General features: G+C 48.1%; 8 protein-coding genes across 8 annotated transcripts; 2 read left to right on the plus strand and 6 right to left on the minus strand.

The window, feature by feature from the left end:
- Nucleotides 1–10: 10 nt before the first annotated feature.
- On the minus strand, nt 11–736 carry HO173_011345 (uncharacterized protein; the record flags this gene model as incomplete). Its single annotated transcript, XM_037313226.1, has 2 exons — nt 11–135; nt 190–736. The coding sequence occupies 2 exons, from the start codon at nt 734–736 to the stop codon at nt 11–13; spliced, it is 672 nt and encodes a 223-aa protein (XP_037159891.1).
- A 410-nt stretch (nt 737–1,146) lies between these two features.
- Nucleotides 1,147–2,041, plus strand: HO173_011346 (uncharacterized protein; the record flags this gene model as incomplete). Its single annotated transcript, XM_037313227.1, has 3 exons — nt 1,147–1,245; nt 1,294–1,437; nt 1,952–2,041. The coding sequence occupies 3 exons, from the start codon at nt 1,147–1,149 to the stop codon at nt 2,039–2,041; spliced, it is 333 nt and encodes a 110-aa protein (XP_037159892.1).
- Nucleotides 2,042–2,627: 586 nt separating this feature from the next.
- On the minus strand, nt 2,628–4,150 carry HO173_011347 (uncharacterized protein; the record flags this gene model as incomplete). The annotated part of the gene is made up of 3 exons (XM_037313228.1): nt 2,628–2,646; nt 3,104–3,311; nt 3,790–4,150. The coding sequence occupies 3 exons, from the start codon at nt 4,148–4,150 to the stop codon at nt 2,628–2,630; spliced, it is 588 nt and encodes a 195-aa protein (XP_037159893.1).
- A 2,169-nt stretch (nt 4,151–6,319) lies between these two features.
- Nucleotides 6,320–7,030, plus strand: HO173_011348 (uncharacterized protein; the record flags this gene model as incomplete). Its single annotated transcript, XM_037313229.1, has 1 exon — nt 6,320–7,030. The coding sequence occupies one exon, from the start codon at nt 6,320–6,322 to the stop codon at nt 7,028–7,030; it is 711 nt and encodes a 236-aa protein (XP_037159894.1).
- Nucleotides 7,031–7,518: 488 nt separating this feature from the next.
- HO173_011349 (uncharacterized protein) lies at nt 7,519–8,635 on the minus strand (the record flags this gene model as incomplete). Its single annotated transcript, XM_037313230.1, has 2 exons — nt 7,519–7,679; nt 7,750–8,635. The coding sequence occupies 2 exons, from the start codon at nt 8,633–8,635 to the stop codon at nt 7,519–7,521; spliced, it is 1,047 nt and encodes a 348-aa protein (XP_037159895.1).
- A 1,867-nt stretch (nt 8,636–10,502) lies between these two features.
- On the minus strand, nt 10,503–11,077 carry HO173_011350 (uncharacterized protein; the record flags this gene model as incomplete). The annotated part of the gene is made up of 3 exons (XM_037313231.1): nt 10,503–10,628; nt 10,707–10,908; nt 10,965–11,077. 3 exons carry the CDS (start codon nt 11,075–11,077, stop codon nt 10,503–10,505), a joined length of 441 nt encoding a protein of 146 aa, XP_037159896.1.
- A 78-nt stretch (nt 11,078–11,155) lies between these two features.
- HO173_011351 (uncharacterized protein) lies at nt 11,156–11,381 on the minus strand (the record flags this gene model as incomplete). The annotated part of the gene is made up of 2 exons (XM_037313232.1): nt 11,156–11,246; nt 11,314–11,381. The coding sequence occupies 2 exons, from the start codon at nt 11,379–11,381 to the stop codon at nt 11,156–11,158; spliced, it is 159 nt and encodes a 52-aa protein (XP_037159897.1).
- A 3-nt stretch (nt 11,382–11,384) lies between these two features.
- On the minus strand, nt 11,385–11,938 carry HO173_011352 (uncharacterized protein; the record flags this gene model as incomplete). Its single annotated transcript, XM_037313233.1, has 2 exons — nt 11,385–11,675; nt 11,699–11,938. 2 exons carry the CDS (start codon nt 11,936–11,938, stop codon nt 11,385–11,387), a joined length of 531 nt encoding a protein of 176 aa, XP_037159898.1.
- Between the last annotated feature and the right edge of the window lie 680 nt (nt 11,939–12,618).

Genomic DNA, 12,618 nt, shown 5'->3' on the forward strand with positions numbered 1-12,618 from the left:
GAAGGTCCACTTACTCTGCCTCACTAGATCCAGAATCCGATTCTCCGTCCATCTCATCGGCTTTGCGCTTGCAGCCTTTCTGGTTTTCCTCCTCCGGTTGCTTCAATCTTCGAAGTATCCGAATGACGAGCTGATCTTTGGTAATATTTAGTTATACGACCTCAATCGGTCCCCAAGCGATCCACTTACTGCCGTCATGCAGCAGCTGTATCGATCGCATAGTCTCACATTGAATCGATTCCATCTCTAGCATATCTTGCTCGATTTGTGCCTTCCGCGCCCGAATATGCTGACCGACGACAGAATTTGGTTGGCCCAGAGCCAAGAGTTGGTTTATCATGCGGGCGCAGTCCTTGTGCATTTCCAACATCGAGTGGTAGGCTGCAATCAAGGATTTGCTTGCGGCCATCAGTTTGTCGAAGCAATCGTAAAAGCCAGCCTGGGTTCTTTTGAACTCTGTTGCGGCGTCATATCTGCCCGATGAGGCTATCAGATCTGGGTCTGAGAGGATGGTTGAAAGAGTATCGAGTACGGGGGGCATAATGTTCAGATAAGCATAGCCAGCTGGAATCGTCTCAAGCGATTTTTTGGATGGCGTTAACTCATGAGGCAGGAGCGATGCTCGTTGGTGACTTGCAAAAAAGAAACTGAAGTGTGAGCCTGAGTTCAAAAGGAACCAACACCGGCGGCAATTTCGACTAGCGCGGTAGCCGCCATACTCCAGCAGTAACTCCATGGTGACCGTTTTTCGTTATACAGCAAAATATATCGTGCCGTTACCGCCCATCAAAGTCGATGACTCTTGCCCATGATACCGTTTCGATTTGGTTGAAATTCTAGGATCGTCATTCCAGTCGAGGACTGTAAGGCCAATTTATGGTCCACATGCCATTATTGCCAGCCTAAGGAACCAACCACGATCGCTATATGGATCGGGTCAACAGTCATGGCTCTTGTACTTGTAACGAGGTCGATCAAAATGGTAGACCCTAATACCGCTTCCACCTATGATGCTAATCAATTGCTGTTTCCACGACTCGTAAGACTCGGGGCGTGCATCTGAAAAGCTCTGGCTGTCGAAGGTCCGGTATCCAAACTCCAAACAGCACGGAAACCTCTACCTTAGAGTTGAACGTCCTTACAGTCATGATGGAAAATCCTACGATCGATCGGTCGTCGCAAAATGAGATCGAATTTGGGATTGAGCATAGATGCAACAGAGACTTTGCGGTGGGCAGTATCATAGTGATCCCAACGATTCAACCTGCTACTTCTTGGGGGTGACAGCTCTAGCTCCGGACGCGGCGTGAGGTCCAAAGTCTCCGCCTCTCCAACGCGGATGCGTTCGGCAAATTCGGCGTCGTGCTGGACTTTAAGCGGCTGGAGACCCACGACTCTTGTGGTGTTTCCCGTTGGAGTCGGTCTAGGCGGCTGGAGGTAGGTTGAATTCGGAGCAACAGGTTGGGATAGTTTCCCCAGAGCAAGAAAGGATGACTCCTACAAAATCTGCTTCACCATTAGACTCTGAGCCTACATAACTCATTTCGGCATCACCCTATCCATGCAGTATACTCGTTGCAATCTGGGATGTTAGCCACCTGAGCAGAACTCATAAATACTCCGCACAACTTCCATACAAGCTTCTTGGCCTGGTCTAGACTCTGGCATAAGACGAAGTAGCAACGCAGCTTAGCAGAAACAATACGCCGCGCCCATCTTCGTAATGGAACTATGAAATCTGTGCATATTGTGGACTTCACGCCGTCAGAGGGACTTTCCTGTGTTCCTGCGTCAATCGGCTACTCCACCCTTTGTACGGAGATCGCTATTGAAACCTTTCTAAGCTCCTCCGTCTTTTGAAATGGATCTCGCGCTACCTTAGATAGCCACTTGCAAAGTGCCTAACCTTGTGAAAAGGGGGGATGGAATGAAAGACCAGCTGACAATTGAGATATACCTCTGCTATTTGAGAATCGCTACCGGTTCCCCGTATAATCTCCTAGACAAAATATCCAGTATCCAAATGCGGAGAGAACTCTAACATGAACATGGTCAGAGAAAAACACTAGCCAAATAAATGGGTACGGTTAGCGACAGAGATGTGGGCAATGATTCGGCAAACAGCAACCGAATAAGTCGGTGTTGTCAACATATGAACGCGTCGAGGTCAACGCTGAGTCTTACCGGACTTATTCCACGGACTTACGGAACAAGAACGTACGTGAAGAATGGCTTCATACCCTCTTACTCAACACATTCCGTCGACCGTTACCCACCATAGCTACAGCACTACATCCAGGCTCCTTACCACACCGCTCACGCTTCCCAAAACAGCACCAATCATTGCAGTCTCAAAACGTCCAACAAAACGCGTAAACCCCCTGTTTTATACCCTTCAGCCTCGTCAACACCCAACCAAGGCCTCCAAAACCCAAACACCAGAACCCTCTCACCACGCCCGCCAAACGACATGAACGCCGCAACGCCGGCACAAACGCGCAACGCCGCCCCATCGGGGGCCTCTCACTGGTGGGGAACATCCGACGCCTCGACGGCTACCGTCATCATCATATTCATCGATATTGCCATGGGCGTGGCTCTGGTTGTGAGATTTTGCCGGAACGGTGTCAGTAGTTGTCCCTCATACTTGGTCTAATTTAGCGGATTGGTCCCTCTGACAGCTGGCAGCGTTGGCGAGAAGAAGCAAGCGTTGGTTGAAATGGAGGAGGAGATGGATTGAGAGGGTACCGGGCCATGGAAATGGGGAGGAAAAAGGGGGGCAGAGCGATGCTTTGTTCGGCATTGAGTTGGCGTGCTAACCCATGATATGTGGGCTTTTTTCGGGGATGGGACCACGGTCTGTGAAAATTACGGATGCATAAGCAAGTGGTAGACGAGTCACGTAGTGAGGCAAAGACCCCAAAAAGTATCAAGTTACCTCCGGTCCGCGATCCCCTACTCTGGTCACCGAACCGGCGCCTGCCCCTCACAGAAATCAAATCTCTCACATCTTGATGTCACCCGAGCCGAGAACGAGCGGCAGAAGGCGAGACGTTGACGTATCCAACCCTCCCGACAAAAAAGTTTCCCAAGTCCTACGAACCTAACGCCTCGATTACCTAGACCCCTGGGATACCACCCACCGTCCGCCGCCCCGCAAGCCGGGTCGCCCGCGTAGCACGGCGTCGGCATGGTATTGGGGACCGTAGCTGAGGAACCCTGTCCGTAATCGATCGCTTTGGCCGGCGCACCGCCGCTGATGAGGTTCCAGCCGATGTTTTCCGACTTGAGCTCGAGTGTTCGCGGTGATGCTATATTACTTAGTATTGGGTTCGATTCCTAATGGCGCTGGTCCAATGGCGGAGAATGTTTTGAGTTTATCTTCGAGCACCTTCGCACTGGGACCTCCCAGGAGTCTTCTACTCTTGTGAGACGTCTCACATCTCGAATGGCAGTAGGGATTAGGGATACATGGCTTGGAGAATCGACTCACGCGCCCGAGAAGAGAAAAAAAACTTCGAGCCCCTGGTCACTCTCTTGTTGTGGTGTGAAGGCTGTTACGACCTCCGGCGCTTGTCTAAGTTGTACTGCTGCTGAGTCTAGTACCATAGCCTGTAGTGCCCATCAGCCTTTGGAGCGCCGCGAAAAGTCCTTTTGGTCTCTACTTTTATTTAAGTATAGGTAGAAAACATATTATAGATAGCTAGCCAGGCGAGATAAGCCAATCTCGGCATATTACAGCCTGTGAAATATGAGCTACGGTTTTATATCGACGCCAGAACGACTCACAAGCATCTGAAACAGAGATAGGGAGGCACTGTCCATTGGGTCCGTCAACCAATACGCTGCTTGCATCCATGCCCCCTTTCGCGATGGACATGGATTGACCTGCAGTTCCGATCACATTCTCGTATTTGTTAGTGTCCCCGAAGCCGGTAAGTATCTGTGGAAGTTGCGTTGGGAAAGATCCCTTGACGACAGTGGTCGGTGGATCAGGAATCAGGCTAAGAGCCCAAGACTTAAGCCTCGCGTCCACATCTTCCTCTGCCCACTTCGACACAGTCGGAGCCCAGTAATCGGAGGCTTCGCAGGAAACCGAGCTTGCAGTTCCAGCCGATGTGATGGTTGGCGCTGTACTCGAGGATTTCATGTATTAGCGCCAGAAAAGCTTCAGTTTCTTTATCGTAACGACGAGACAAGGTCAAGAATTCATTTTCTTGAGGTTCAAAGACCATCAGCGCTAGGATTGCTTGTTTTACATTATGACTCGTGCGGATGGTGGTGCTGTTCGGGTAGAGTGTATTAGGACTCAACGTCGAAATGGCGTTGGCGGATGTGGAGACGATGGATCCGCCGCATGGCACACCGAGGCCTGAACCGGGTCCACAAGGTTCTACAAACCCTGTGCGGTTGGTATCGTACTCTCCTATAACATATCTTGCATACAGCTCAGCAGAAGTAGTTTGGTTTTTTTCTCGGGACGAAGGTCTGAAGGAACGGCCGAGACAAGATGCAGAAATTCGAGAAGGGCCCGCAAGGTTTTCAAAGCTTGCGAGTCAAAGCAAAGCATACGGAGGGTGATGTCAAGGCGCACACCTAACTTCTCAAAGGATGGCCTGACAAGGCGACGTGCATGGAAGCAAGAGAAAGGTTTGGCCGTTCGAGCTCCATTCCCATTCTTGGCCCGTTGGATGACCCTATGGTTCTATCAGAGTTTGATGATGGGTCGATGACGTGTCGATGGCAGGAGTGGTTGTGGATAGCAGTTGAGTAAGTGGCACAAGATCTGTCGTTGCGAAGATTAGCATAGAGCAAGCATACTCGTGTCAATCACATTTCGAACGAGTTAGGATGCAAGTGAGGTGCAAGTGGCGGGTGATTCGATGAGTTGGAAATTGGGCTGGGTCTGCCTCAAGACGCACGTGGCATTCTCGGCTTTCATCAAGGGTCAGAAATGCTACAAAATATGTAAAGCCTTATCAAGTGTGGTGCCATTTCACTTATGTGACTTGGCAAGACCTTCACGATCCTAATATATGGATTCGGGGAATGACGAGAAACATATTGAATCTGTGGGGAACTGGGGGTTACGATTTGTGGGGAGTACGGCGGACGCCAGAGCTTTGAAACAAGAGCTTGAGGGCTGCGTCCGGAGAGGAGCAATTAGGAAAAGCAGATATTACAGACAACAACGATAAGTCCTTGTGCTTCCTTGCTTTATCCTAAAATCCCTAAGAGCAAAAATCCTTAAAGTGGTATGCAAGGATCCGAGTCTTGCCTTGTTGGAGTCCAAGGTTCATACTAGTCAATAATTGACGGGTGCGAACCTCAAGTCGCTGGGGGGGTGGAGAGAGACGGTTTTAGGCGGTATTGTGTACTCTGCCTATTACTCTGGAGCGTGACGACCATAATTGTAATATTGGTATAACTCGATTGATGAAGCGCATACCAAGGTTATTTCTGGAGGTTAGGGTCAATGATGCAGTCGACGGCACACTGTCCACAAGGTCCACAACGTACGAGCAGAACATGCAGAGACGTTTCGTCATAAAAAAGACAGCGTTAGCACCTAGCGCAGCACGATGAGCTGAACAGGTGGTAAATGGCGACTATCTTTTCATTGTGTAGACTTTAATCCCGCCACCAACAATTGATTTATGCTGCTTCAAATAGATAATTGACCTGTTGGACCTTGAACATGCAGAGAGTCAAGAGTGAAGAGAAGCGAGACTGGCGAATGGTCTTGTCAGTACGGGAAGGGAAAGAGCTTTGGTCAAGCACTGACGGCGAGTGGGAAAGGTCACCGGGCAAGAATCTTGGCATTACTTCTTAAGTAATCATAGTTCTTGCCCTTGAAGCCGGCACGCCTGCATTCCTGCATCATCTCAAGGAAAAGGGAGGACGACGCAATCATTCCGCCATCGTTATAACCCCCATAGAATATACTCGTACCTATCTTACGTTAGGACCTGGCGACTTCAAGGTTATGGACGATGATACCTTCACCGAAAATCTGACTATGCACGGCTCTAGGATTTCCTTTGTTCGCGTTGCGCTTCTCTTTTCAAGATGGGTGTTTCCTGCCTGATACTCAAAGTCATTGTGAACGAACGAGCTCAACCTCTTTGTGTGCTTCATCACCCTCCACGATGCTCCTTTGTGTGACGCTTTTCTTTGTGACGGATTTTCCGTCAACTTTTTATCATCCAAATCGATCTTCAGGAATTGTTCGTTATCTCTCCGTACAATTGTACAGACCGAGGGCTACCCCGAACCATTCAAAGACTGCTGGCTGTCCATTCGCGAAACAACCATCACCATGTCCTCCCCATATGCCCAGGGTCTCGACCTTTTGGCTCGGGTACAGGAACAAGTCAAAGACATCAAGCACGATGCCATCGAGCGTCGTGTCACTGTGCAGAGATGGTACACTCTCGGACAGACTTGGAATCTTCTCCGGATGACTTTGATAGCGACCGGCGAAGCAGCAGACGATGCGGTAGCCGCGAGCCACCAGCAACGCGCACGCTACCGAACTTACGCACATAGGTACATCCGTGGGGGCGAGTTTCGCATCAGACATGCTAATGCCTGCCTCGGCCATTTCAGGTACGTTACCGTACTCTCGAACCATGCCCGGGCTGTGAGGCAGCACCATGAATCGGAGCTTCTCTCTTTGGGCAATCTCCAAGAGCACTACAAAACGGCTCTGGGCCCTGAAGCTCATGTGGTCCACACCAACCAGACATTCCTTAATACCCTCGACCGCAACATCGAGGCGATCAAGCGGCGTCAAGGACTGGAGATGGTTTACATACGCTGGGTTCAGTTGAGAGCGAGCGCTGACCTCACGCAGCAAGCCGAAAACTTCCATTCCGTGTGCAGTAGACTCAATGTCCGGAAGAGGCGAGCTGACGAAGCTTGTAGGCGGGCGAATCATCTCCAAAGGCAGGTGTTTCAACGCGTCAAGCAGTATGAACACCTCGAAATGGAAGTTCGGAACGTACGGGAGGCGATACAGGCTCTGTGAAACATTTCGTTCGAGCTAGTGCTGACCTCACGCAGCAAGCCGAGAACTTTCATTACGTGTGCAGTAGACTCAATGTGCAGAAGAGAACTTCTGTCGGTATTTCAGTTGGGTTTTCGGCGTTGGTGGGCGTTGGTGGGCGTTTGGTTGCTTCAATCGAACAAGACGTGATCAAGGCCTGTTTTACTCTCGTAGAAGATGTAAACGGTACGGTATGGGCCACAGAAAGAACCGATCGTAATGTAACTCATTTGCAGATTTAAAGTTTACAATAATACACAAGCTGTTCGTCTAAGCAGTGAAACACGCGATTGACTGAGAAGGTGGATCAAGCCTACTGTTCACTCAATCGGTCAGCTCGAAGCACCAAGAAGGCAATAAAGTCGTGGGTCACATATGTTGTAATCTGCTAGTCAAGTAGGTCATCCGTCTGCATATCATCATGTTCATTAATGTAGGAGCACATCTCTTCCGGAGTTCCAGGTAGAATTCTATCCTCGCTGAGCCTCATAAATCAACAACACCACATAGTACGTCAAGCAATCATCTTCGGAAACCTCCGGCTCGCCATCCCAGACTCTAAAGTCTACACCGTCCTTTACGAGCCTCTCCCTAGCTTCCTTGGGGTCGCTAGGTACATGTACTCCCGTTACTGTCGGCTTCGTCAGTACTCTAGCAGATGTTTTCGCGCGTGGTCGGTATAGCGGATGGGATACACTTACGAAGCTTCACCCCATGCCAGCCAGTCATCTTGGTTCTTGCTGGGTTCAAGACCAAAACATTACCATCCCCAAGTGGAAAGCGCCAGTCCGCTGCCCGAATGGCAATCTCGTCGAGCTCCTTTCGTTTGCCCTCGACAGTCTCAAGCTCCAGCTCGAATGTCTTCAGCCCCTTGAAGACCGAGAACTGGTGTCCCCATGAATTGACATGAAACCCATCAGCGGCGGTACTATGCCTTGTAGCTGACGCAGTTCCCTTGGTTCCCTTGTGTTTTGCATCGAGTAGGAGTGGTGCAGATCTCTCCCACCACCACCAGTCACTGTGTCTGATAGTAATTCTTAGATGGCGAAGGTTCTTGTATCGGAAAGCGACATTTCGTGCCTTGGAGGGCCAAGAAGAGTCTTCGAGCCAGAACTGTTGGGTGAACAAGTGCAGCGAGGTCAACCATGGACAACTGTAGTTACCTCGAGCAAAGTTCCTAGCTATCTTCGCGGGAGGGCCCCGATAGTGCCATTCGACACACTCGTAATTTTGGAATGGGACGAGGCACGCTTCTTGGTAGATGCGTCGACATGTGCGCAGGAGGGCTGTGTCGAGTATCTGATCGGCATAGCGAAATCCAGGCCTGTAATAGTAGCTGTCTTTTTCAAAGGGCTCTTGCTTGCCGGAGTAGGCAGTCAGGGCAAGGTCGAAGATGTGATCGCGGATTTCTCCCGGAATCCGAGCGAAAAGAGGGGACTTTCCTTGTGGATTGGCATCACTTGTGTCTATTGGCGCCACGGTGAGATTGGCAAAGCTTGTGTCAATCGACGCCGTCCTGGGATTGGCATTGGATGTATCGATTGGTGGCATGGTGGGGTTGACATTGCTCGTGTCAACTGGTGGCATGGTGGTCACCTGAATGTTTCAAGCGTATACGGAAGTAGAGCAGTTTTGATTCAGTGGAATTCAGAAATGGAATGTGAAATTTGTTAATGGTGGGAGAGCGATTCGAGGATTGAGGAGTAGGTCGAAGGATTCCACTCGCAGTAGCCTCAGCTTGCCCCCGGCCTTGGTGGGTCTTGAAACCCTGCCAACTTATTTTTTGGTGTATTGCCGTATGTATTTCACACCCTGGTCTATGATCCTTAACAAAATGGTTAGTTATGGCCTTTTTGGAATTCTTAAAAGTGAATAAATGTTAAATAGGCCCTCGTTAATTAGAAGCTATGTGTGTTAGAGTAAGCTTATTTTATTTTATTAAAAACTTGTTAACTTTATAGTAGGGTTTATACTTAAACGCTTTCTTAAGCGCGTATTATATGGATTTTCTTAGTTATATTTGGGGTAACCGCTTGTCTTCCGCTAGGCGTTTGGTGGTTGTTTTTTTCTTACGTGTTCTTTTTTTTGCTGTAAATAAGTAGTGTTTATATGAGTAATTATATAGGATCGAACTTGCGAGAGTGGGGAAGGAGATAATTTTTTTTTAATATAAGTTGATATTAATAGCGGCGTATCGATAAATAAGATATCTTTACGCTTGAGTCTCTTATAGATATATGAATTAGAAAAGACGTCTTTAAATGTAAGGTCTTTCGTCGTTATAGAGGTTATTTTTCTCTTTTTATTCGAGAATTAAATATAACTTTTTTTCTTTCTTAGAACTGGTTCGCTAAATATCTTAAAACTTCGTATTTTTAAGAAAGGATATTTTTAAGTTATAAAGAGGTTAGTATATATAATTCGAAAATACCTCGCTATCGTTATTAGAGAAAATCGCGTATCTAAGCGCCTCTTATAGTCTTCTTATATTTTAAGTTTATTTTAAACGCGTTAAGCGCGTTAAAATTATTTAAAATATATATTTTATACTCCCTTTAACTTCTAAGTAATATACTTTTAAGTTAATAGATTATATATAGGGATAGCTTTATCTCGATTTCTATTAGATACTAATACGATTAAACTTGTAATTTAATTATTACACCCGACTCGTTATATAATCTTTTAATAATATTAAATACGATACGCTATCGTCTAGAATTTAATTATTAAAAAATAATCGGCTGAAGATAAATACTATAATCGTTAGCGGAGAATATAGATTCGATAAGCTTATGCGATAATAACGAGCTATCCGATTATAATAAAAAGTTTATATACTTATTTAGGACCTCGAAAGGTCTATTACCTCTTAATTGATATTAAAAGACTATGTGGTGATAGCTGAAAATTGAGGAAGTCGCACTTTCCGTAACGGGGTATTATTGCGGTAGGCTATAAAATTAACGGTATATGCGATTCGGGGTTTTCTACTCAGACTCTAAGGGAGGGGTATGCCGTAATAAGCCTGCGATATGATTGGCCCCCGAAGCAGGCACATGTAGGGCTGGCCATAGTACCGTCATTCTGACGCTGCCTGGAATACGGTTTCTTATGACGTCACCTCAAAATGACCAAACATCGTGGGTTCTATGGAAGTGTGAAAGAAGTTGCTGAAGAGCAATGACCATTACATGTGCCTGAAGTTGATGCCTTAGTTGTAGATACAAGCATCTTATCTTTTAGTGAAATCGAGCTGGGAACCGTAACCGCGCTAGTTTGTAATTTATTCCAGATCAGCGCCAAGGTATCATACTATTGACTTCCATCCACCAAACGAAGCATAAAGTAATGTAGCACTGTCTTTGCACCTTTGCCAACATGCTTCTACAACAGAGAGCTACCTTATGCAAAATCGAAAGGGAGGCTATAATCCCTAGTGGTCAAGTACATCTCAGTCCATACATCCATCCCTCCGTGTAATTCGCACCCACATGTCCTTTTGCGCAAAGGTCCCCGCATTCACCGAGTTCCATAGATTCGAGGGGTCGATGAGGGAAATGTCATACCTACTTAGCAGCTACAGGCATCGCACAGAATCTATTAGCCATCGCGATCATCACAGCTTTTCCCTCACACAGAATGGAAGCCAACATACCTCTACGAAATTCTTGTTTAACTCTAGAAACGCAACAGCCTTCCCCAGATATCTGAAGCGCCCGTACCCGAAGATCAGCTCATTGCTCCGTTCCATTTCCTGCAATTGAGGCTCTGGGACTTCGAGCCAGCGTTCGGGAAGGAAGACATTCGCGTCTGGACCGAAGACAATAGTGCTGCGATGGATGGCCCAAGGAGAGTGTCTACAGGTTACGGTCAGCCAGGCAATCCTGTTGAGAACTCACACTGGGGACTTTACCCGATCTCAATGCCACCAGGGAGAAATACGCCATTGAACGTATCACCTTCAGGCGGGACCACCTTGGGAAACAGCCCGGTGACTGGCGGCCACAGTCCCAGGCCTTCTTTCATGCAAGCCTGCAGATACAGCAACGGTCTCCTTCGGAATCTTGAGTCGGACTCGAAATGCTGCCATTATCCACAGCCTCGTCAATTTCCGCCTTCAAGCGCCAAAGCACCCTGGGCGTTGTAATCAAGAAGAGGAAAGTAGCTCTGATAGCCGTAGCTGTGGTATCGGGCCCTGCAAGTCTTTCCCGCCCATATCAGCCCGAATGTGAGCAGATACCCTAGCAGCGATGGAAACATACATTTCCAACGCGGCCTCAGACTCCGCCTCTTCCCGGCTCAATCCATGCCTCAAAAACGACCCCAGCATATCCTACTTCACCTTCCTATTATCTCTAAATCTCTTTGCAACCTTCTCTTTCGCGATCGCAATGAGTTTCCCAACCCCAATCTTATCCGTAGCCGACGGCGCCATCAATTTCATCAATGAACTTGTCTCGAGAAAAGAATAGACTTCCGGTAGCTCACTCATCGACAACAGCACATGCATTGCCTTATCAACCGTCTTAATGTACTCAAATAAATCTTCGTCAACGATCAAATCCCCAAAAGCTTGATCGAAAGCCCAACCAGAGATCACATCCAAAGTAAAGAATTGTGCTTTCTGCGCCAAGTCCATTCACCTACCCGGCTCCTATCAGTGCAGACATACTTGCGCTCGATTAAGCTGATCAGATCATGTTTACGCTCGTCGATCTCACTTTCCAACCGCAGATTCTCCTTTCCCGCATAATCAGCCACCATCTTCTTCCTCAACTCATCATGCCTTCCCTCTTGTCGCTCGCTAAGCACATTATCTATCGCTGGCGTGAGGCGCGTCGTCGAATTCCATGGGCCTCGACGATAAGGTGATCGGGGAGCACTCATGCGACGGAAAAGTTCCGGTCGGAAGTTACGAGGCGGTTGGGCCCAATGCGAGCGAGGGGCCCATATTTGAGGTTGAAGAGGTTGAGGTGCCCCAGAGACTCTTCAGGAGCCATAGACGGGAAATGGCTGCAAGGGGGTTCCCAGGGATGTGAGACAAGCGGCGGTAGGATCGGATGGCATGGGCGACCGTCAAAAGTGCCAGTATCAAAACCCCGACTGTGAGCACGTTCAATGAAGATGTTGCCATGATTACGAGAAGGTAATCGAAATTTCTCAGATTGCTAGAGGAAATGACACATGTAAAGGCAGGCAAGCGACCAATCAACAGCTTCGGAATAGAGGGCGTAATCGTTGTATATCAGTCCACGTGCTGTTATAGGTATTGGCTATTGCTTGAAGAAGATGACAGCATCGAAAGGAGAGAGGAAAGCTCGGGGAGGACGAAACAAGAGTACAGGTAAGCCGGGTTCAAGTCGAGACCGGACAAGCAGTAGGTACAAGTGATGGTGATCCATCAGCGACACTTATCACCTGCGGGGTTCATGCTACTTACCGGTCTATCTGCAGCATGCAAGCCATTATCAATCGGATCGAGTTCTGGCTCTGGCTATAGCCTGGAACTGCTTCCATAACAATCTACATCCTCTTCTACCCACCACCAACGTACCATAGCCTCTCCC

This window comes from Letharia columbiana (genome assembly GCF_014066305.1).
Source record: "Letharia columbiana isolate WasteWater2 chromosome Unknown Sc0000061_s0, whole genome shotgun sequence".
Taxonomy (NCBI): Eukaryota; Fungi; Ascomycota; class Lecanoromycetes; order Lecanorales; family Parmeliaceae; genus Letharia; species Letharia columbiana.